We start from the raw sequence: 25,569 nt of genomic DNA, 5'->3' as shown, positions 1-25,569 counted from the left end.
TAAAAGGTTGTTGAAAATAAAACCACCAATATTCACTTATATCGAGTGTATTTCTGGATAAGTTGGTTACAAAATACTTATTTCGCCCGCTGGATCCGAGCTGCATTTACAAGCTAAACGGCATTAGCACGTTGAATCCCAAATGAAAACTAGGCGTTCGTATGAACATTTATTTTACATCTAAGTATAAAAGCTGATCGGTATTAACCTGTATTTCAATAAAAAAATCACGCACACGCGCCACTGAATTTAATTTAGTTTGAGCTTAACTTACTCTTTAGTTATTTTATAGGAAAAATATATATAATAATTAGTATAATTTAAATTATTACATAAACATCCCTTAACGCTATTTATCGCGCGTCGGTCCATCGCAATACAGTTCACTCACTATATCTGTACAAAATGCCGACATATGACCGTACATCGGAAAGCTTAAGGACAAAATTATATAAAATAACCAGAGTCAACGCGACTTTCCAAGTATAAAAAATTGTTACTAAACGTGTACAGTCGAGCAAAGTGATCGGATGTAGATTGGACAAGCGTTTTAATACTATCGAGTCATAGTTCACACTATTACTCATTGAGATCTTGTCGTTGAGACATGGATGAATTTATAATTTTCCTAGATGTTGACCGGTTATCTTTAACTTTTGCTCGGCTGTACAGATTATGATGTAATAAATGCTTATTGACGGTCTGTAGCGCGAAGTTTTTCTTCGACGGCCTCTCGAGACGACTCGGAGTGGTCGGTCGCTTGGATGTACTTCTGTATACCTACCAGCGACTTCTTTAAAGCGTCGAAAGAGCTGAAATTATATTTACTTCATTAGTACTAAAGCTAGGTAGGATTAGGCTTTTTTATCAGATTATCGTGTCAATTTTTTTATAATCGTTGTCATTTATGGTTATTACAAACAAACAAATCTTTTCCTTTTGTGATAAAAATATAGTCTTAAAACTTATACTGTCTATTACTGCTATGAAATTGCTAGTAACAACCATTTAAGCTTTATCATGCTCATTTAAGATTGCCAATTTGCTCGATTAACAGCGCTACAATACCCGTAAAACATTTTACTTGACTAATAATTAAGGTTGCTTCAGCCTGTAACATTTCACTGGGCATAGACCTCTCTCTATATCGGAGAAGGGTCAGAACTTCATCCACCACGGTGCTCCACTGCAGGTTGGCGGATATATTTCCTACTATGTATGAGTAACGACCGTTATCATGCGTCTAAAGGTGTAATATAGAAGTAAATATTCTCACCTAGAGTACAACATCTTCTTCTTAACTATAGCAGTGTCGGGGCACCACAGCATGAGGAAAAGCTTCTGTTTCTTGCTCGCCTCCGAAGTTCCTTGGCACTGATGCGTGTATTCAAAGTCGAAGAGACCATATCTGAAATTTATACAAATAATCTTAGTTATTGTTGCCTAGAACTTAAATAATAATGATAACACACTACAATCTTAACGTTATAAAGCTATTATTATAAGCTATAACTGTGTATGTATGTTTTTTTTTCCTGAAAATTTTGACCGTGTTGTTGTTATTGGTCCAAGTAACCAACATAAGATTCCATTTCATACAAATGTTGTATATTAGGTTTAAAGAACTTTATTTCTCAAGAACATTACAGTTCACTTATGAGTATTGTACATATAGATACTTTATTAAATATGTAACAAAAAGTTCGACCAGATTTGTTTAAATAGGTAATGACTCAAAAAAGGGAAAGGTACCAATAAAGAATCATGTTTATTTATTTGTTAACTATGAGTATTATGAATCTTAATGCGAACATGGTTTAGTTTGTGTTTTCTTTTGATTGAAGGTAGTTGATAAATTAATGTGCAAGTTTATGAGTAATTTTTTTGTTGTGATTGTATTTTTTTTTTAATTTGTTACATTTATTCATTTATGTTTTTTGTTTATTTATACATTATATTTCAAGTATATATTGTTTTAATTTTATTTATTTATTTTTATTAATTTTTTTTAAATTTATTCATTTATGTTTTATGTTTATTTATACAAATTATGTTTCAAGTAAATATTGTTTTAATTTACTTTTATATATAGAAAGGTTTTCACATGTTTTTATTTCATTTGGTAGTTTATTGTACCTCATGACACCATCATATAAAATGTTTCTTTTACTGTACCCTATTCTTGGTGTAATAAGTTTCAGTTTGTGTGTATTTCTTAAGTTTTGTGTATACTCGCGTTTTATTTATATGCACACTCACATATCTCGGCGACTACCTGCGCGTAGCACGTGTTTTAGTGATTGAACCAGACGATATTGTTTGTGAGTTTTGGCGTACATATTATCTGTAGTTAAGCGTATTAAGCGCTCTTTGCAATGTAAAGAAAAACAAATGATATACAATGTATATAAATCATTTAAAGATTTTAACTGTAATAGACCATATAATGAAATTGCCCAGACAATGTCAAGATCAATAGGAATTCATATTTCTACACAAGGTAAACGTTTTTACTTAATTAAAAATATTATTATATGCTACATTATAATACCAAAATACGCCAAAATGTTTGGAAATTGATTCCAAGACGTTTTACCAAATTGGGTGGGAGTGTAGTTATTGTTTTTGAGAATTTCATCGTATCATTCTCATAAACTGACCAAGCACTTCATCTCGCAAACAAGACATTATTGAATGGCTACAGCCGAAAAATTTTGCTTGTGACGTGATCATTGTTTAGTATTTAGATAAGGCGTGGATTTACCATAATTTAAAAATTTACCATAGTCCACAAACCGTCTCGTCCTAATCAAATAATAACATAATCGATCTTCACCGAGCTGATAATAAAATGAAACATATTTTATAATAAATGTAGTAGTGGACTGCGAAAGGCTGGTGTGATGATGATGATGATGATGATGATGATGATGATGATGATGATGATGATGATTAGATAATCTATATATATAAAAATCTCGTGTCACGATGTTTGTCCGAGCTAATCTGCGAAACTACTGGAGCGATTTTAATGAAATTTGGCACAGATGTGTAACTTTGTCCAACTTGAAAGATAGGCTATAATTTATTTCGATATACACAATTATTATACTCAATAAAAAATTTAGGCGATGCGAAGTTCGCCAGGTCAGCTAGTATTGTATAAATGGGTTGCCTAAATAAATACTGGACTATTTTTAATTCATGTCATCTCATTGTCATTATCGAAAATGTCCAAGACACAGACTCAGTTCTCGTATGTAAAAAAATAAATAAATAAACTAGTTCAAATTGAAATATTCTTTTTTTGCTAGGTAATGCATTTACCGATGAAAGCTATATAATATATCAGTACGTTTTCTCCTCAACTTAGTGGCTGAAACCGCACAGTACAGCTAGTAATCTATAAAAATAAATAAAATTGCTTTTTACTAAATGCATATCGATATATACACGGTACATATACCAAAAAAAATTTTTTACAATTTTTATCTGTGTCTGTTCCGGCTAATCTCTGAAACGGTAGCACCGATTTTAACGGGACTTTCATTGGCAGATAGCTGATGTAATAAGGAGTAATTTAGGCTACTTTTATTGAAATTTATTTATTTTATCTCTGCGAACTGAAAAATAACTTTTTTGTTAATTTCCACGCGGACGAAGTCGCGAGCATAGCTAGACTTAAATACGATTATTATTGAATCAAACATTACAGGATAAATAATACACATATTTTCAAGTTGTATTTGTACAGAATTAGTAGAAATAGGAAGTAATATTTGTCATCTGTGTTTAAAACTTTTCTGATTTAATATAACCATAATTATTACTTATAAGAAAAACATGTAATATTTAGTAAATTAAAAGAAATAAATGAATAGTTCAGTTTCTTCTACCTTGTTTGTTTAATGTAGTTTAAATTGTAACAGTTACATCCAATAACAAAGCATTATAACAAATTATGATAAAAGTTCGTCTCTGTTTAAGGATATGTGGATACATAATGATTTTCCTGTAGGTTAACACTGAGCCTCGTTTTAATAAATTTATATAAATATCACGCATTAATTCTTATAACTAAATCAACATTGACAACGTAAACCAACAAACTCGTGATTTTAAGCGAGCCATTTCGCAAAAGGTTTGCAGATAACTGCCAGATACCCTTAAGTTACAAACATAATGAAAACTAAAATTATGATTTATCACACGTCGTCCGCATCAGTCAGCATGCCTAATTTACTGAATTAAAGTTCACACTTCAGAGGTCGTAAATTAATCACGAGAGGCTTTAGTCAGAGAAAAATTATGAAATATCACTAGAAATTCTATTTATTTTTCGTTAAAGGCTAAATTTCTAAAACAATTATTGTATTTGCTAGCAAACGAAAAAAAAAAACGACTAATTACATCGATAAGAAATACAACGTAAGTAGACGAACAAAATTAACAAATGCACTAGTCGCTACTACGATTTTCGAAGTTTAACCTCGATTTCTCTGGGATGCCATCATCAGATCTTGGTCTCCTTATTAGGGTACCCACCCCTGGGATATCTTCTTTTCAACAAAAAAAGAATCAAAATTGGTTCACGAACGACGACGTTATACGCGAACATACATTAATAGAATGTATATATACGGCCGAAGACCTCCTCCTTTTTAGAAATCAGTTAATAACACCCTGCAACCTTGATATATGTATCATGATGCTTATTAATTTTTCAAATTTGAATCATATACCTTGTATTTAAAAATAATATTGCTGAAAATTTAAATATACTTCGCACTAAAAATTACGTGATTTTTCTGGATGATATTGCCTAATACCTCATCACATATCACCAAGGGGAGTTAGGGGTTCAAAACTTGCTAAAAACATCAATGGACGACGCCTTTACACGTAGTTATGTTTATAGATCATAATAGTTCCCTTACCTGCACTCCATAGTGCCGCCCTTTTGCAAGTCCTCGAGGAATTGGTCGTATTCCGCATTGCGTTCGCCGACCGTTTCAACGTCGATTTGCTTCTCGTCCTTAATGTAGAATACTACATAGCGGTGTTTCTTATCTTTTTTGATCTCTTCGTACGTCGTTTTGCAAGCGTCCGAAACTGTTACACCAGACGCCTGGAAATGAAAAATATTTATTTTTAGACCTTTTTATGCCAATGATATTTATTCTGAAATATAAAAATATATACAGCTCACTCTAATTACTTGATATTATTAACTAGGATCAATGTTTTCTATCAGTGCCAGGATAACACAGGCGATTTAACCCTTATCAATATGACACCGTGATGACATCGCTATGGTATAACACAGAAGATTTGATGATCTCTAATACTTTTGTTTTTAGAACTTTTTTATGTCAAGTTTAGACACGTTACTTAATAAAGACATAATCAATTGACTGAAAACGCACGACGCCTCCACCGACCGGATTTTAGAAATATGAAATTACTTTAACGAATGAAAGGTCTAGTAAAAGATGTTTTGTCAAATAGTAAATACGCGTTCTTATTTATTACTCAACATTCGAATTAATCCCTCAATTAGTTTTATTACTTTATGGGCGTTTCACACGTGAAAGGTTATCCTATAAATAAGTTTCAATTAAACTTCAATTGTTAAAGTTAAACAGCAGCATGGTAGAATAGGCCATTAGGACTTCTTTTACCTCTATTAATAAAGTAATATATACATATTTGCGAATAGAAATATCTCATAAATACAGTGAAATTCGTAGGTGAAAAATAATAATACATCAAAAACTTCTTTATCCACAACTGGGTAAACAGGCCCTAAATGTATATGTAGTTTTATATAATGCCAAATCCTATTTACATTTGGTGGACAGAATTGAGTGACTATCTATAATATAAAAATGAGTCGCTGAATGTGTTGCTAAGCGCAAAACTCGAGAACGGTTGGACCGATTTCGCTAATTCTTTTTTAAAAATATTCCTTGAAGTACGAGGATGGTTCTTACGGAGAGAAAAATTCTAAAAAAAAAAAATTTTAAATTTTCTGAAAAAGTCTAAAAACAACACTTTTCTATACTCCCATACAAAAGATTTGTGATAATACTTAAAAGTCACTGTTAGGCGATACGAAGTTCGCCGGGTCAGCTAGTTCTTAATACAAAAAAAATCTGTTTTATGACTATTAATTAATACTGCTAAAAGATAAAAATTCAACATTCTAACCAACGACGATTCCTCTGCAACTTTTCAAACAGAAAATGATAAGGGATATATTTAGAAACAGAACTTCATAAATGATTACACAGAGATCCACAGCGAGGCCTTGACAGTGAATTAGATAAGACTAATACAGTTAGTTATCAATAACATTTTTCAAGTAATTTACCTAATTATATACTACTGTATTTTATTATTATTATTAGACTAGCCAAGTTTTTTCACGTGCATTACGTTACAGAGTAACAAATTTTGAAGTAAACAAATTAAACTTAACTGGAACGAATTCATCTATTTTATATATCGCGTAGGTATTACGTACAGAAATAGCTGTAGTTGTAAATAGTATAGTCATTGTGTACACAAATGTTTACAAAATATACACAATCATATTAATAGTTATAGCATATATCATTGTGAATATAGATAAGTTTGTGTAGACTAATAAGCTAACCTATAACTGATCAATAAATTAATCACATGTTTGGTTAAGATTCAATTTGGTTCAATAACTATTAAAATACAACATTTCCAAACATAATTTGTGTTTGCTCGCAAACGAAAAAAAAAAAAACAGACTTCAATTACATCGACGACGAGATACAACGTAGATCGACGAAAAAATAGTCAAGTAACTACGCGGTGTCAAAGATTACTCAAAAAGTAGTTATCAGATCTCGATAAAATTTATATGTGACCACATGATAAACACCAGCTTTCGATTAAATTAAAAATTATCAAAATAGATACATCCAGTAGAGTTATGCGGAATAATACAACGTAGGTCGACGAAAAAAGCGTCAAGTAAAAACGCATTATTAGATATAACTAGAAAAGTTATTGTCAGATCTCAAATAAATTTAAATGGGACCAAATGACACACACCACCTTTCGATTAAAAGAAAATTTGTCGTAATCGCTCCACTCGGTCAAAAGTTCTGAAGTAACATACATAAAAAAAACAGTCGAATTGAGAACCTCCTCCTTTTTTGGAAGTCGGTTAAAAACTTCATTATTTCGATCTGTTAGTTCGTTGTTTACGTAACAAACAGCTGCCGTAACCGCTCAACTATTTTAGTAAACGTCCCCCGCGCATACATTTCACACTAATGTAACCCATACTGACTGTTGTTACAAGGAGAGTGGATTTATTTGAATTGTTATAATCTAATATTTCTTAAACATTATCAAAAAGTTTCTTTATAGATGATAAAGATGTGTGGACTTAGTGACGCTGTATTTCATGCAAGATACGACTAGTTTTGTACTAAAACAGATTATATGTATTTTGAGTTATATTACTTTTAAAAATAATTAAAATATTAATTTGTAAAATGACGATTCAAGTGCTTTTGAAGTCTGTTTAAATATTTTTTTTTTTTCATTATCTGAAGTTATTTCTTTATATAGCTATACTATAACTTATTATTAGGCTACAGTACGTTACGCTGTCGCTTAGAGAAGTCACGTATAATCTATAAATTAGGAGGCTATAAAAATTCGTCGTCTACTTTTCTATAATTCCACGTATAACCTTCTAAAGTAAATGAGTTTGTAACAGGCTATTTTATAAAAATAGTGACAAAATTAAAATTTTGAAATAAATTGGTTTCAATCTTCAGTAAAAATGTTAAACTATAAATAAGCTAAGTTTGCTTATTTATAAACTTTATGTAAATCTGTGAATTGTTTAACCATTGACAATATAAAATTGTTTATACTTTTATGCATTGGCCAGATAAGGGTTCGCTAACCGGTAATCATAAAAAAATGTCAACCTCAGACGTTTCAAGTCGCCAGATGTTTATTGTACTTAGAAATGTTATCGAGTTGAATAGTTTCTTTGCGGATCATAAAATTTTTTCTTGTACTCTTGAGAATTTTTCATACGTAAGATTAATAAACAAAGTTGTCAACACTAATTTGATGAAAAGTGTAAACTATTTATTTTTATATAACTAAATATTTTTGATTACGATGAGTTAGTCACATTGAGGTGTGTTCATAATGTTATGAACGATTAGCTGAATTAAAAATATCTCACAGAGAACGGCTACGGCAGACTACTAAACGGATGAGAATCCTACGTCATGTGACAAGGTGCAAAAACGGATACAGTACACTCCAAGACCAGAACAAAGATTTGTTTTACATACATTTTTCATTTGCGGAGACTGATAGCTTTGAAATAAAGAGTAATCATACAACAATGTAACTAAACGGATGAGAATCCTACGTCATGTGACAAGGTGCAAAAACGGATACAGTACACTCCAAGACCAGAACAAAGATTTGTTTTACATACATTTTTCGTTTGCGGAGACTGATAGCTTTGAAATAAAGAGTAATCATACAACAATGTAACAACCCAACCAACGCCAAGATAGACCCTAAAAATAATTAAAAAAATCTAAAAATAATTTAAAAAAATCTAAAAATATCGAAATACATAACGACTAAAACAAGTCTAGTACGAATTAAACAAGAAATTTAAAGAATCATCTTATTTTGCATTACCGTTATCATATAGAACAAACATTTCCAGACGGAAATAACTTTTGTTAAATATTAAAGAAAAAAAAACTCATAATACGCTCTCTCGTTGTGCTTGAAATAAATGCATTCGGCATTTTTGGGCATTGAACTTTACGATCGAGACGGCAATATTGGGACGGAGTCGTGGTATTTAATATTCGTGCTATTCAGTCTGAACTGATTGGTAACTTCGTTTTCGTTACTATCTTACAAAGTTCATCATCAATCGATTACTGCTGAAATTTTAATTTATATCTATGTATCTATTTATAATAAAGCTGTTACAGGTCTTACTCTGCATTATGAAAATATTAATCCTTTTGAGGGCACTATACTGAGACAAAAATGTATTTGTTTTAATTTTTATTTGGCAGACAAATTACCACGCATCATGCCAAAACTACTGAATGATATTAAATATAACTCCACAGGATATGAGTTCATACTACTACTGCAACTGAGGGTAGTGACACAGCAGGAAATTTCCTGCTCAAAATATGGAGCAGCCCGACTGGGTTAGTACCTCGACCTTACAGAAGATAACAGCTAAATAATACTGTTTTCAAGCAGTATTGTGTTCCTGTTGGAAAGTAAGGTGACCAGAGCTCCTGGGGATTGGGGATAGGGTCGGTAACGGCAACGGCTCCGTAAATCAGTAAAAGAAAAACATCATTGATAAATATATACAACTTTTTAAACGGTTTTAATTGTTTTTTTCTTTTCAAAGTCAACGCCATAACACCAAGTCAATTAATAACATCAAAAACAATGTTTAATGATAACAATGATCTGACTTTGTGACGCAGTTGTACTATCATACTTGTACCCCACTATCAATGATAAATAACGATAAACACATACATTACAATAAAATGCGATATTTTTTGTTATACTACATGAGATCTATAATTCTATATCACCTTTTATAAATTTCCTTAGTAAGCATATGTATCAAAAGGAATTTTACCAATAGCTCATCGCATCATACATATGCAGGTTTTTTTTAATAATATATAATTTATTTTTAATAATCTTGCCGATTCTTCTCCGCAGAATCTACATTCCGAATCGGTGGTAGCTTTACTTTTACAAAAATAATAATTTATTTTTAAAGTTTTAATTTGTAAAATGACGATTCGAAAATGCTCTTGGGGCCTATTTGAATAAAGCTGTTTTTGATTTTGATATCGATTTCTAGTAACAATATAAATATGATAGCATGTGAAGATACTTAAACGTTTGGGCTCATTGTCAATACGCATACCTGTGCAATAAAATTTCTTATGAAAGTAGCTCAAGTATAAACTCCAATGTTTATTTCCAAATCCCCATAGAATCAGGAATGACACAGAACAAGATCACAGCTAATGTTAGGTCCCATAATTAGGTAGGAGAATTGATATTGGGCGTAGGAAGATACAAACTTATTTAAAAACGAGAAGCACACAAAGATAGACGATATTCACTATTGCCGATATTTCAATGCATTTTGTGTGGTAAATGGTCGCACGTTAAATTGTATTTAATTAAAAGATCTGATCCACTACACATGTTTTCAACGCGTATAATAATGATAGCGAGAATAGCGTTGTTTGTAAATACATATTACCATCCAGTGATGATTCTGTACTTTGTTTGTACAGGTGACTGTGATTCGTCTCCATTTATAACCTTACACTTGAATACTTTGCAAATTTCAACTATTAAATTTTATCTTATAAATGAACTTTTTTTTACTTTATTTAATGTTTCTTATGCACAGACATCGACTTATAACAATACTAGCTGTGCCCCGCGGTTTCATTCGCGTTAATTTGAGAAAAAAAAAGTAGCCCATATCCTCGGTAAATGGGACAACATAAAAATAATAATTTTTCAATTTGAACCAATAGTTCCAGAGACACTGTTCGAGTAAATTAGCAAACGATTACCTCAGGAACAACAAAATTCTGTATAATATTGTATTAGTAGAGATTTATTATACACATAGGTATATCTCAAGAATTGATTCATATTAGCTAGGTGGAGTACCCCCACCCGCATGGACGGTATAAATAGAAAGACATTGCCCGCCTGTCTAAATCCGGAACGCACATGTGCGACCGGCTAGGAGATAAAGCGCATGCATGTGTTAGACATTTTGTTTGGATATCGATTTTAATGCTATTTTGTTTCGATTGATCGGTATCGGTAAGTATTTTCACGTTACTCGGTTTCAGGTGTGATAAATCGACTGTCCCTACGTATAATATCGAAATTGAAAAAAGGCACTTTACATTTTTTACGCTGAATGATTTGTTAAGTATCCATAATGACTATAAACTCATGAAAAATGTGATTTTATGTGTATTTTATAGTATTTTCTCTTTTTTTCTAAAATATACATAAAAAGTAGTTTTTTCATGCAATAAAAAAATAGAAAATTTTCAGTTTCGATACTGTACGTAGGGACAGTCGAAATATTAATTCCAGTCATATTGGTTGAATTAATAAACTTTTTGATATAACTGCAGTTTTGTTCTATGTATTATTTCAATTATAAATAAATCATATAATGCAATATCTAACTGCAACAAGTAGTATACATTTTGACTTATTGACAAGTAGATTGCACCAATAATTACTTCTTTTCAATTTTCGGCGTAAAAATTATGAGTTTAATTCTGCAAGTCATTATGAAGCGTCTATGTACTGCAGTACTGCTCCATGTCTGCATCTACTAGTATTATATGTTTAATGTGTCTAGAAAAGAGGAATATGTCAGGTCTGGATAACGAAACACCAAGATCCTCTGGGATTTCATAGTGCTTGTCATACGTATCCATTAAAATAGTCCAATCAGGTGCCGTACATAAAACATTACAAAATGCGAGTAAACATAATGATGTATAAAATACGGGGGTGCGGGAAACTGAAAGTTGTTGAGGGTTTTTAACCGACTTCCAAAAAAGGAGGAGGTTCTCAATTCGACTGTATTTTTTTTTTTTTTTTTTTTTTTTTTTTTTTTTTTTTTTTTTTTTTATGTATGTTACATCAGAACTTTTGACTCGGTGGAGCGATTTCGACAAATTTTCTTTTAATCGAAAGGTGTTGTGTGCCAATTGGTCCCATTTAAATTTATTTGAGATCTAACAACTACTTTTCGAGCTATATCTAATAATGCGTTTTTACTTGACGCTTTTTTCGTCGACCTACGTTGTATTATACCGCATAACTTTCTACTGGATGTACGGATTTTGATAATTATTTTTTTGTTGGAAAGAAGATATCCCTAGTTTAGTACCATGATAGGGAAACCAGGATCTGATGATGGGATCCCAGAGAAATCGAGGGAACTTCTTGAAAATCCGCAATAACTTTTTATTAGGTTTACCGATTTTAATGATTTTTAATTTAATCGAAAGCCGAAGTTTATCATGTGGTCACATTTAAATTTCATCGAGATCTGATAACTACTTTTTGAGTAATCTTTGATAATGCGTTGTTACTCGACTATATTTTCGTCGATCTACGTTGTATTACTCGTCGATGTAATTGAAGTCGGTTTTTTTTTCGTTTGCGAGCAAACACAATTATGGTCTTATTTAATAAAAAAATGCCTATAAAGACATTAATGTACAATCTATGCCTTGGTTTAAAAATGAAAAGAGTTGGATCTTTAGTTCTTAAAGAGTCAACGTTCTTAAAAACTAGCCTCATTATATTAGCACAAATTAAAAAGATGAAAGCAACTTTTCTTCGAGTTAGTCTCGGATGGCAATTAAAACAAAAATCACGACTTAGCGTGGTATAATTTTATACATTAATTAACATCTTAATATTATTGAAATCCACGTCTTTTAGGCCATCGTAAAATATACCTACACAAAAAATCTACGGTAACATAATTAACTTTAATGATTGAGAAAGAGATATATAATGAATACTACAAAACTGAATTAAAATTTAAAAATGGCTTTTCATGTGGTCTCACTTAAAATTGATCGAGATCTGATAAGGACTATTTGAGTAATCTGCGATAGCGCGTATTTACTTGACTATTTTTTCGTTTGTCTACGTTGTATTACTCGTCGATGTAATAGAAGTAGTTTTTTTTCGTTTGCAAGCACACAGTTAAAACAAAATGATGTAGTTAAAATTGAATCTAAATATAAACTGGTCGCATATATCTTAATTCTGAAGTCTAAAATTTTATTGCAAAATGGCACGATGTTTATAATTAAGCAGTGTTTAAAATTAAATTTTCCAAGACTTTGGCATAATGCCATAAAGTAAATTATACTTTTAATTAAAACATTTATCATAGAGTAATTTTTAACTGCACATTTTAGGAAAACTATGTATACAGGCTAATTCAAGACAACGAGTTAGAAAACTTTTTTTTTCTGAATGAAAACTTTCTAAATAAAACAACGCATTATGTATTATATAGGATTTGATAAACGTAATCACGATAAAAACAAAAAGTACTTGACGAGATAAGGAAAAGTTACAATTTATTACCATTAGAATATTCACCAAGAACGCTGTATGATAACTATCAGTATTGACTACATCACTTCAGCCTAATACAGTCCACTGCTGAACATAGGCCTACCCAAGTTCGCGCCAGACATTATAGCGCGAAATCACGTGTTTTGCCCATAGTCACCACGCTAGGCAGGCGGGTTGGTGACCGCAGGGTTGGCTTTGTCGCACCGAAGACGCTGCTGCCCGTCTTCGGCCTGTTTATTTCAAAGCCAGCAGTGGAATTGTGTTATCTTTTAGTCACCTCTTACGACGCCCACGGAAAGAGAAGGGGTGGCTATATTCTTACTGCCGTAACCACACAGCATAGGCATACAATATGTCCATCACTAAGCAATCATTATCCGATTATTAGTTTCAATTTTTAAGGACCTATAGTAGCTATAAGTTGACAATCACATTCATTTGATCATTTTAATATTCAACAAAGTCAAATAAGCTCGGCCATGCTTCAGTGTCATCATAACTGCTTAGATCGTCACCAACATACTCACAAAAATTCAGAAACATATACCAAGTATCCTTAGGAATCCCTCTGATATGAGAGATATAATCTATTTATCTAATATAGGAGGTTCATTGTTTGTAAAGACTAAACGCCATAGAAGTACAGCAATATCTGCTGGTAGTATCCTCTGGCCAGAACTAACATCAAACAAACTTAAAGTAAACCTATACAAATCTTTGAAGTGCTCAGAATCTCTGTTTAGTTCATTTATGATTTCATTTAATTTCTGTTGTATATATTCCTTTTATTGAATCAGTTTTCATATTTTTTAATCCTTGAACATATCATTACATAATTAGAAAAAAAAAATGGGTACGTAATGGCTTAAGTATTTACCTCCACCTCTTTTTTCAAATTCGCTGTACCATTCACTGTTCATTATGCCTAAAAAGGATTATAAAGAGGTAAGGTAAGGCCCTCTAGACGTCTTATCATGTGAATCTCCTGTATTTAGTCCAAAGATTGTCTTCACTATAGCTTATAAAAATAATGATAATTCAAAATATAAAATTTTATACTTCAGTTTTCATTTCCGATATTCCTTCCTAAACAATTAAATATTTAGACCGAAGCGAGCAATCCAGCCGTCTTAGTCATCGCATACATATTTCGTTCAACAATTTTAAATCACGCGATATCCATTATCCGTCTCAATATGAAATTTGGTAATCTTTGCTTTCCGTACACAATTTTACCGCGTTTGTCTTAACGTTTTTAATTGAGATAGAAAACAACAGGAAATATCCTGCTCAAAACCACCAGACCAGCCCGACTGAGTACCTCGATCTTTCAGAAGATATTACTGCTTTCAAGCAGTGTTGTGTTCCCGTGGAGAGTTCCAGGAGGGAATTCAAGGTAGAAACCAGCAACGCGCTTGTCGTGCTTCTAATGTTGCACGCGTTTATAAGCAACAGTAATCGTTATTCTCTAAGACTGAATTAGCGAACACGTAAAACTAAACGACCAGTAAATTACGCTCCATTTGAACTTCCCAACGATTTTACTTGTATCAATTTATTACTCTCGTGCTTTACATAAATTCAACTATTTGGCAACGTCGACTTGAATGCCACCATTACTTAGAACATCTTAAAATATATGCTAAGATTTTAATAGCGTATGATATTTGTCATAGAAATTGTACCCGATGTTCTGAGAATAACCCGTTGACATTCAATTTTCGCAAACTTACACAATTATTTGTTTAAATTGAGTTACAGGATCAGTATACATGTAATCTGCCAAAGTGCACTGGAACAGATTGGTATATTAAGTTCCTATATTGAGAATTGGTTTTTTCACAGTGGTGGGACGCTTACAAGCTCATTCAGTGCAGTTAATATAAAAAGCTCTACCTACTACAATTAATTATTATCTATGTTCTTTCAAAAACTTATTTGAATACTAACATTTTGAAGGTCTTAGAAATTTGTTACAAAACGTGGTCCCGTTTTTTAACAGACTTCAAAAAAACATTATTACATAAACATTAATGTTTTCGCGGATAACTTTGTCGTTTGTGAACCGATTTTGAAGATTCTTTTTTGTTAGAAAGGAAATATTCCAAGGGTGGTACCATGATAAGGAAACCAGGATCTGATGATGGCATCTCAGGGGAGTCGAGGTTAACCTTCAAAAATCTTAATGGAGACTAATGCTTTTGTTAATTTTTTTTTTTCGTCTATTTACGTTGTATTTTTATATTGTCGATGTAATTGAAGTAGTTTTTTTTTGTTTTGCTAGCAATCACAATTATTAATTATCAGTTTATCAGTATAGTAAAACAGTTTTATATAAAATTATTAACGTAGTAATAGCAGTACAAAATATTACATACATAATTATTTACATCAGAGTTCTTGTAATCCGTAAAATCGATACGCCAAAGATTTAAAAAAATAATTATGAACTATATAGCTAGAGTCTAGATCTTTATTTCAAACTAATCTAAAAAGTTTGTTTCAAAGCACTAAACGTAAAAAAATTATATTCGACTCGGAAATATAACCATTTCATTTATAAGCTTACAGGACATAATTATGCTACTATCAATCTCATTCGTTTTTTTTAAATTCAAATAAAATTACTAAAACGTGTACTTATTGCAAAATGTAAGGAGCTTTATAACATAAATGTCAAGCTAGTAAGCGAATTGTGTAACAAAAAGGTACCATACTAAACATGTTGTGTTCGATAAATTCATATAACTGATAAATACTTTATCCTACTAGTTTGTTGTACAAAATTCCAAGTTTTCCTCATTCCCTACAATATATTAGCGTATCTGTAATATTCAGTGATTTTTCAGCTCTGTTATAAGCAGTGCCTGTCGCCCCGGGCTCAAGTCCTAATCAGGACAGATATTGTTATTTGTAAAAATATTTGTTACATACTACACTCATTTTTATATTTTTAGAGTAAAATTCGCCACAAAGCACACAAATCTGCTGCGTATTTCTATTCCCTAATCTTATATATAAAATTCTCGTGTCACAATGTTAGTTACAATACTCCTCCGAAACGGCTGAACCGATTTTTATGAAATTTTTCGGCCAACATCTATTTTTCATACCCCTAAGTTAATTTGAGGAGAGGGGGGGGGGGGGGGTAAGGGGATTAACATATATGGCAATAAAACGTTTGCGGGATCAGCCAGTCTCTATACAATTTCGTACATTCGGTATGCTTGAGCAAGCCTGGGATCACAAGGTCGAGTTTACTCAAGCTAGAAAATAATATACATAATATCGATTGAAGCTTTGTCACTCACCAAGGTCGCGTCATACAAAGTCGTCGTCAATTATGTCTACACCTGCACACTGTAGTTATGCTCCGTTGAATAAATCATTACAAATCCTCATATTACAAAAAAAATAGTTTATAAGAAGAAATCATGTTTTCGCATAACGAATTAAAATATTGACGCTTCCCTGTGGAAATGTTAAGTTCCATTGGGGATCCTGATAGATCTATCTGGATCGAAAAATGCCTAGATAATTGTATTTTAACGTATCAAATTTTAATACAGTATTTGGAATGCCTGTTTTAAACACACAATAGTTTACAATAACTTTCCACCAATCATCGTTTTTTATTTGGATCTATCTGGAACTTTCAGCAGGGTTGTGCAAATTTTCAAGTTATTTATTAATTTTATTTATTTAATACTTTATTGAACAAAATACATAAAAACAACATTTTACGATAATTAAATTAGTGTGCATTGGCGTTCTTGAAGTTCAAGATTTATTGAAATTGGTGAAAAGCAACTAAATGTGTATTAATAATAGTATTTTTTTTTTAAATGTACATAACATCCCATTTATAAAATCATGGTCAATGTTATCTTTAATCAACTTTCGCCCCTGACTCACGTTATGCCACACATTAAAATAAAGACGTACCTCTGATATCATGCATATTGAGATAAGATTGGAATAATTGTGTTTGCAGGCAAACGAAAAAAAAACAGACTTCAATTATATCGACAAGTAATACAACGTAGGTAGACCAAAAATTAGTCAAGTAAATACGCATTATCAAAGATTACTCCTAAAGTTGTAATCAGATCTCGATTAAATTTAAATGTGATCACATGATAAACATCGGCTTTCGATTAAATTAAAAATTATCAAAATCGGTACACCCAGTAAAAAGTTATGCGGATTTTAGAGTTTCCTCGATTTCTCTGGGATCCCATCATCCGATCCTGGTTTTCTTATCATGATACCACACCGGGGATATATCCTTTCCAACAAAAAAAGAATTGTATTCTTTTTTGAAGTCGGTTAAAAAGTCATAGAAATCGTTCGATTTATTAAGTTTATAGCTATTACTGTTTTCATACAAGTTGTTTTTTAAGAGCCATTTCACAATTTTACGCTCTGCAAGTTTAGGTAAATTTGGTCGCATCGCGCGAGTCGTACGAGCCGCGCGATCTTTGTGCTAGTAAGTATAGTGTGACAACCAAAAGACTATCTTGATCATTTTCTGATGTATAATAAAAATTATAACTATGGTATAAAATGTTTTTTACATAATTAATTTGTTAAAAATTTCAAGTATGTTATATAACAACAGTCAATAAATTTAAAATAAAAATAAAAAATCAATTTTACGAAACAATTTTTTTTAAATTGATTTAGTTTTTTCAGTTTACGAATAAATCTAATATTTACGATATGAATAAAATAGCATTTTATGACATCGACACCGACAAACATATTAATTAACAAATAACAAGAAAAACAGATTGAAATGCCTATTTGTATTGATAATGTGAGAAAAGAAAATTAAATTATACATTTGTTTACAGAAATTATCATTATATTATTTTACAGTCATTTTAGTTATATGTTTATTTTATTTATATTTTATTATGAAAGTATCAAATGCGGTTTATCCGCTATAACAACAGGCGCTTGGCGCGTGTGAGCGAAAGAGACGGCTGCGCAGAATTTGGCGTGGACCTTACCTCTAAGAGCGCTAGCGCTCGACTGATTTACTGGGCTTGATGCGTCGTAATATATACTATCTTTTTATTATTTAATATAAAATGTATTAAAAATGATTACATCTTTTAATAATTTTTTTTTGTATTCCTTAATGATGTAAGTTTACTTTAATGAAGATAGTTCGTTAAAATTTCTCAGTTTTCTAAGAAAAATATCGCTTTTAAAATTGTACTTATTTGGAAAATATTCGTAACTTTAAATTTTTTTTATCGTTTAATAGAGATACAAATTGAATAAAAATCTGCGATAGTGCGCAACAAAATTATATTCCACATATTACGTATTTTTTTAAAATGGTTTCAACGTAGAGGTTATTGAAAAGTAGGACTTCAAAGTATACATTGCGACCGTTTACCCAGGGAGGAGGCTGATGAAAAGGATAATAATTTTATACACATAATATAAATCAAAATTCTGATCTGACTATGGACTACAACAAAGGTTGCTCTATTATATTTCAAGAATATAAATTACATTATTGCATCCAACACTGAGATTAACGACGTCAAAATATTACAATTTCGCGGATTGTTACCGATTTTTGTGAAATGGCTCTTAACATAAAAATGTTCAAAATAAGACCTACCTACTAGCTCATTAAAGCCTCGTTTCTTGCATTCGTGTATTCGGCCTGTAACATCCCACTGTTGGGCATGGCCCTCTTTCTCCATGTAGGAGAAGGATTAGAGCTTAATCTATCACACTGCTCCAATGCGGGTTGGTGGATATGTTCCTTACTATGAATAACGATCGCTATCAGTTTTGAAGTCGGTTAAAAAGTCATAGAAATCGTTCGATTTATTAAGTTTATAGCTATTACTGTTTTCATACAAGTTGTTTTTTAACATAAAAATGTACAAAATAAGACATATCTACTAGCTCATTAAAGCCTCGTTCCTTGCATTCGTGTATTCGGCCTGTAACATCCCACTGTTGGGCATGGCCTTCTTTCTCTATGTAGGAGAAGGATTAGAGCTTAATCTATCACACTGCTCTAATGCGGGTTGGTGGATATGTTCCTTACTATGAATAACGATCGCTATCAGTTATTTATGACAAAAACTAGGATCGATGGCTTAACGTGCTCTACGAGGCAAAGTGGGAAGAACCAGAAGGACCGAACCAAAGGATCTGAACCAAAAAAAAAAATTTTTGTACAAATACAAATATCCACCCCGAGCGGGAATCGAACTCGCAAACCATCGGGTGTTTTAGGCGATTACCCGCACAACTACACTAGAGCGGTTGTTACAGAACATATTTTCTAATTTTAACGAACCGTAAGCGAAAACGAACCGTTCTCTGAATATAGCAAGCGAACTTAAGTTGGCTTTTATCATAAATTGCATCAGTATATTGTTGAAGAAAATACTCAAGACCCAACATTATCTCAAGATGTGACCCTTAAAGATTTCATTGCCTTATAAACTAGAAATAATGTAGAAAACAGTTTAATTGGCTTAGAATATACTTGTTATAAAAAGCCGGTTAATATTAGAAACGTATGACGACAAGACCGACCGCGCCCACACGCTGTTTTAACGAATTATCTTAGGAATATTTTTTTTTACGTTTAGACGAACTAGAGAATTATATACATACAACAAAAGCGAAGGCAGATATATGTTAAATACATTACAAATATTTTTACAGATATTTAGGATACAATTTTTAGTTCGCGAAAATTTTCACCTAATTTTTTGATTGAAAAATGAATGACGTTAAAAAAAAACTAATAAAACTACTTTAAAAAAAATAATGCATGCCTCTGTTTGTTGTTAAAAAAAAGTTACTTTGAAACGACAATGGAAATTCTTTCTTTCCTTTAGGCTTCGCAGACGTATACAAAGAAAACACAGTATCCTCGTCACTTAGAAAACGTACTAACGTATTGAACGTATTTGGAACGTTATAAAAATATAAAACAATATAAATTGTTATCATTGAAGCAGTCAGATTCCGACTACACAAGCATCCTTTATAAGACTGGCGACTAGACGTTAAACTTTATGACGGAAACGACCGAGGTCCGCTTGTTTGTTTCAATGTATTTAAATACAACACCAAATCCAAGGGGATCTTGTGTTAGACGGTATAACATAGATTATAAATAATGCTAAGGGGTATCTTGAATTCTACAAGTACCGTTAAAGGAATTCTTGTTAGACTCTGTCTGGATGGGAAAGCTTAGAGAATTTACTATTCTGTATATTTAATTTTTCTCTACGCTTCGGAGACGTGGACCCTGCAAGAAAGTGAGAATAAAATAGATGTTCTCGAGATGTGGTGATCGAGAAAAATGTTGAGTGTCCTGGAATCAGTTCCGGACCAACAAGTCCATTCTGGTAGAACTCGGAATCAAGCAGCGTCTATATTCCATCGTACAGGCTCGAATTCTCACTTTCTTTGGTTACGCGATTAGACGTGACAATGTCTCCATCGAACGTCTGGTCGTCCAAGGAAAAGTATGGGAACCAGACCTCGCGGCAGATCGCCTATGAAATGGACGGACCAAGTAAAGGCTACAGTGGACATTCCATTGCATGTGTGCTCCCGAAAAGCAGCTGTCAGGGAGGAATGGAGACGGATCGTCAAGCGTGTGACTGGGAAGTGATGACCACGACCGCTCTGACAAGAGCGTAACGAAAGAGATAATGATATTTAATTAGTTATACGCCATTACTATAGGTTTAAAGTCATAATTATTAAAAACTGACAAGCTTTATTTCGTTAGAAACTTTTTAAACGATGAAATTGTAGTTTTTTTTTTTTTGTAATAGCTAATGCTCGAGATCTCGTCTGCGTTGCTTTTTAATTCAACAATTTATTATATGTCATCAATCAATCAATCATTACAGCCTATACAGTCCACTGCTGGACATAGGCCTCCACAAGTTTACGCCAAAAATAACGTGAACTCGTGTGTTTTGCCCATAGTCACCACGCTGGGCAGGCGGGTTGGTGACCGCAGTACTGGCTTTGTCGCACCGTAGACGCTGCTGCCCGTCTTCGGCCTGTGTATTTCAAAGCCAGCAGTTGGATGGTTATCCCGCCATCGGTCGGCTTCTTAAGTTCCAAGGTGGTTGTGGAACCTTGTTATCCCTTAGTCGCCTCTTACGACAACCACGCGAAGAGAGGGGGTGGCTAAATTCTTTAGTGCCGTAGCCACACAGCACTTATTATATGTGCAGAAGAAAAATCATAGACATGACATAAATCACAGAATTATTTATTTATTTATATCTATCTATTCCGCTGTGCTGTAACTGTTCCGTAAATCGTGCTACGGCAGGGACTAATTTATTTATGTGTATATTTACATACTTTTCATTTTTTCTGTTTTGTTCAAGTTAACTTACTAGTACTAGTATAAAGTCATGAGATACAATTCCGATCAACTCGAGGTGTAATAGCAATCAGTCGGCTTCAAGTTGATGTGGAATGAAAAATGTGGCGCAATTTATCCGCAGGGGTATCGATTTTCAAGAAACAACAAAGTACCTACATGATCTACAAACTAGTAAAATACTATTTAATACTGATATTATTACGTAAAACAATAAATTAATCAATACTTGTATGAATTTTGTGAATGTACCTATATTATATCTATTTATTGAAATCGATCGACGGTTTTTTACTTACTTCGTAATAAAAGCAAAAACTTAAGCTTACAAAGTGAACAGGCCATTATAAAGTGTTTCAAAAAAATAGGTAAGATCAGATTCCTGCCCGTTGTTAGGTTTTAAAAAAAACAAGCACATTTTTGGTAAGACGTTTGGTATGACGATCTGCTAAATACGCTATTAAAATGCAAGACTTTTTTACAAAAAGAATTCCAATGAGAGTGTTCAATAAGTCCGAAATTTTTAACAATGTAACCCCCTTTTATACAAGAATTATACCTACCTAATATTTATTGACATCATTTTACAACTTTTAGGTCAATATGAAACAGGAAGTAAAATCAATAAAAACTAAAAATTATTTTATCCAAGTAGGCTTCAAAAGCTCGTTTGAAAGGATATTTTACAAAATAAAATCATATTCGTTTTCCGATATTCGAGAATGTAGATTCAGCGGAGAAGAATCGGCTAAATAACATAACCTACCTCAATATCTACCGTACAATATCTCTCAAATAAAGCCAATATTACGAAATCTGCGCGCTATACAGAATTTGTAACTTACGGTTTATTGTAAATTCTTCACAGCAAGGATATCCTATAGGGAATACGACGGAAAAATCGACCAATAGGGATGGACCGTTACTGTCTGAATTCAGACATCTGTATTTTATTCACTATTTTTAACGCCTATAGTCTGATATAGATTATTTCTCTTTTTGATTTTGGTCTTCCAAATTAAAAATTTTATTATTATTATTATTTTTTTTTTTTTTTTGTATTTCAGGCCTTATAAGGGACATACAAAAAAATAAATTAGCCTAATTGGTCGAGCCATTCTCGAGTTATGCGCTTAGCAACATTCATTTTTATTTAGGTATATATGTAGATAATGTTATTTCTGGATAGATTAATAATATACATTTATTACGCTAACTCGCTGACAAGGGGAGAAAAATTACTAAAATTCTGCTTAATACTTGAATGACTTCTTTAAAAAAAGTATGGAAAATAAACAAGCAACTTCGATGTGTATGGAAAAAAAATGTTCCATTACTAAAAACTACTCTTATGCCAAGTCTATGACCCTTGACCGTCAAAACGTCGTACGTATCATCCCTTATTAAAATCTCCCCGCGAGATGAACGGGAGGGTAGCGATCGTTAACCCCGTCGGCGTAAGGTCAGTGACACAGGTAATGATAGCTACGAAAATGTTCTCTTTATTTCAAAATGTTTAGTCATAGGATGACGTGTTTGTAATGTAGGTTTTATTGTTATATTTAGGTACAATGTCATTTCATGTCAGTGCAGTAACGCACTTATGTTACAAAGAAAAAATAAATAATAGAATAATTAGAAAAATTCGTCTTTCGTACGGTTTGATACGCTTTGAAACGATTGCAGCTCTGTTAAATATATTTTTGGACTAAAAAAAAAAAAAACTATGAGTCCTAACAGAGGGGATAGTAGCCAGAATTGTCAGAGCAGTAAAAAATGGAGATTGTCAACTAATAAATTTAATGTATAAAAAAAAAGGAGAATTGGGAATGTGGCATTGAGAATTTAAGTTTATATGTAATTGTACGTTTCCTTATACATTATATGAAAAGTTCAAATGTAACAGTTTGATATTATTTCACAAAAACATGATCAGGATATATTTAAAAAGTAAATTAGGTTACATAAACAGGTCCTTACACAGAGATAAACAAACAGGTCCTGCTATTTTATTTTAATATATATATATATATATTTTTTTTTTAAATTTAGTTATATTATTAATAATAATATTTGGTACATTAATAAGGTTGTAAAGCTTTGTTGTACCATTTTTAACTGAGGTAGAGCACAGCAGGAAATATCCTGCTCAAAATCTGGAGCATATCAACTGTACCCTGACTTTACAGAAGATCACAGCTAAATAATACATTTAAGCAGTGTTGTGTTCCTGTGGTGAGAAAGGTTACCATAGCTCCCGGGAAAATGAGGATTGCGTCAGCAACGAGATTACAATGCTTCTGGTATTGCAGGTGTTTATAAGCTACGGTAACTGCTTACCATCAGGTGAGTCATATTCTCGTTTGTGGTACACTTTCATTTTATTACCATTATTAGTCATTTTTTACCTATATACAATAATGTATATTATATTACAGAGAACTGTTACAAATACCATCAAGGTAATAAACAACAATTAGTGTATTTTTGCAATTATTTAAACATATAGCATTAATAACTAATCATCAAAAAAGTGTTATTATCAAAGATTACAATTTCATTTATTCTTTGAAGTATGATATAATCTAATAGGGTTATTATTGCGCTTTATAATGATGACTGTTGTTGGTATTACTTGTCAAAAACACTAAGATTATTAAGAGGGTATCTGCCATATAATTATTAAAGTATAGACGCCTCATTTTGGAGAATCTTATTAATTTCAAGTCTTACATAGTATCGGCTAATAAATTATTTTGACGTAGCAGGACAGTATATAAAGCACGTATATAGATATACGTCACAGAGATGACGACATTAAAGTACTTGTAGTGAAAGTCTGATATTATAAAAAAAACTATGTGAATCATCACAAAACATGACTCATTACGTTGCGATGTCTAATTGATAGTCAAATAAGGAAATCGTAATATTCAGTGTAACGCTGACAAAAGTTAGGATTCATTCACCGTAACCTTGACACTGGCCGAAGTTTTTCATATGTATATAGCACGCGAGGGAAGTAAAGGAGACGCCTAGTACTGAATTCACCCCAAAATAGACTCAAAATGGATGTGACATGCGAACGGCTATACCATATATGGTCAAGTAGTAAGGCGACTGCGCGACGTAGCATTGCCTCGCCGGTTCGATGCCCTCTAGCAGTCTGGCGACTGATAACTAGTATATCACGCAAATTAACGATCTCCATGCACGGATCTCACCGCCGCTTGTCATAAAAGGCGGTGAACAATCGTAACCTTTCAAATGTATGAAATTTAACACCAATGCCGGGGATTTATCTATAAAATATTCATACGTTCACTGATATTTAACGATCCCGCTAATTAACGGGATAGAGAACACTACACGTGGCATAAAATCACTGAACGGTGACAAGTATTTCGTCGAAAAGGCGTGCGAAGTCGGCGAAGGGTTGAGCGAAATATGGCCGATTCCGATGGCGGCACCGGTAGGACTCCGAAAATACAAGTCAATGCGTCGTTTTGATATACATAAACACCCTCTACTATAATAAAACACAGCACGGTTATGAAACACTAAAAATTATTTTCATAACTTACCATTTTTTGATATTATTCACGAAAAAATTCCACCACTAACTTCACCGACTCCACGACAAACGGCGACCGGAACGACACTGATTCGTACAGTTGGCTATACCTTATATTGTGGCATCCAATGAGCGCATGTGTCAAAATTATATGAAGTAATCGATACACTGTCTTATTTATTTCAGTTATAAATTATTATTCACAACCAAATACTGGAATGATAATTTATTATACTAAAAAATATTAATTATTTTTTAGAATGACGAATAAAATTTAATATTTAATTTAAAAATTGATAAATATTATTTAGCAGTTGACACAAGATGACAACTTTTTAAAATACTAGCAGCTCTGTTGTAA

At 32.3% G+C, this 25,569-nt stretch overlaps 1 protein-coding gene across 1 annotated transcript; it reads right to left on the bottom strand.

Annotated features, from left to right (window-relative positions):
- Positions 1–31: 31 nt before the first annotated feature.
- Positions 32–25,470, bottom strand: LOC123667642 (cofilin/actin-depolymerizing factor homolog). The gene is made up of 4 exons (XM_045601502.1): positions 25,219–25,470; positions 4,938–5,128; positions 1,277–1,408; positions 32–812 (listed from the first exon to the last, which is right to left on the bottom strand). Exons 1-4 carry the CDS (start codon positions 25,219–25,221, stop codon positions 692–694), a joined length of 447 nt encoding a protein of 148 aa, XP_045457458.1. The 5' UTR covers positions 25,222–25,470; the 3' UTR covers positions 32–691.
- Positions 25,471–25,569: the final 99 nt, after the last annotated feature.

Source organism: Melitaea cinxia, chromosome 28 (assembly GCF_905220565.1).
Source record: "Melitaea cinxia chromosome 28, ilMelCinx1.1, whole genome shotgun sequence".
Classification (NCBI taxonomy): Eukaryota; Metazoa; Arthropoda; class Insecta; order Lepidoptera; family Nymphalidae; genus Melitaea; species Melitaea cinxia.
This window is presented reverse-complemented; position numbering and strand designations above follow the sequence as displayed.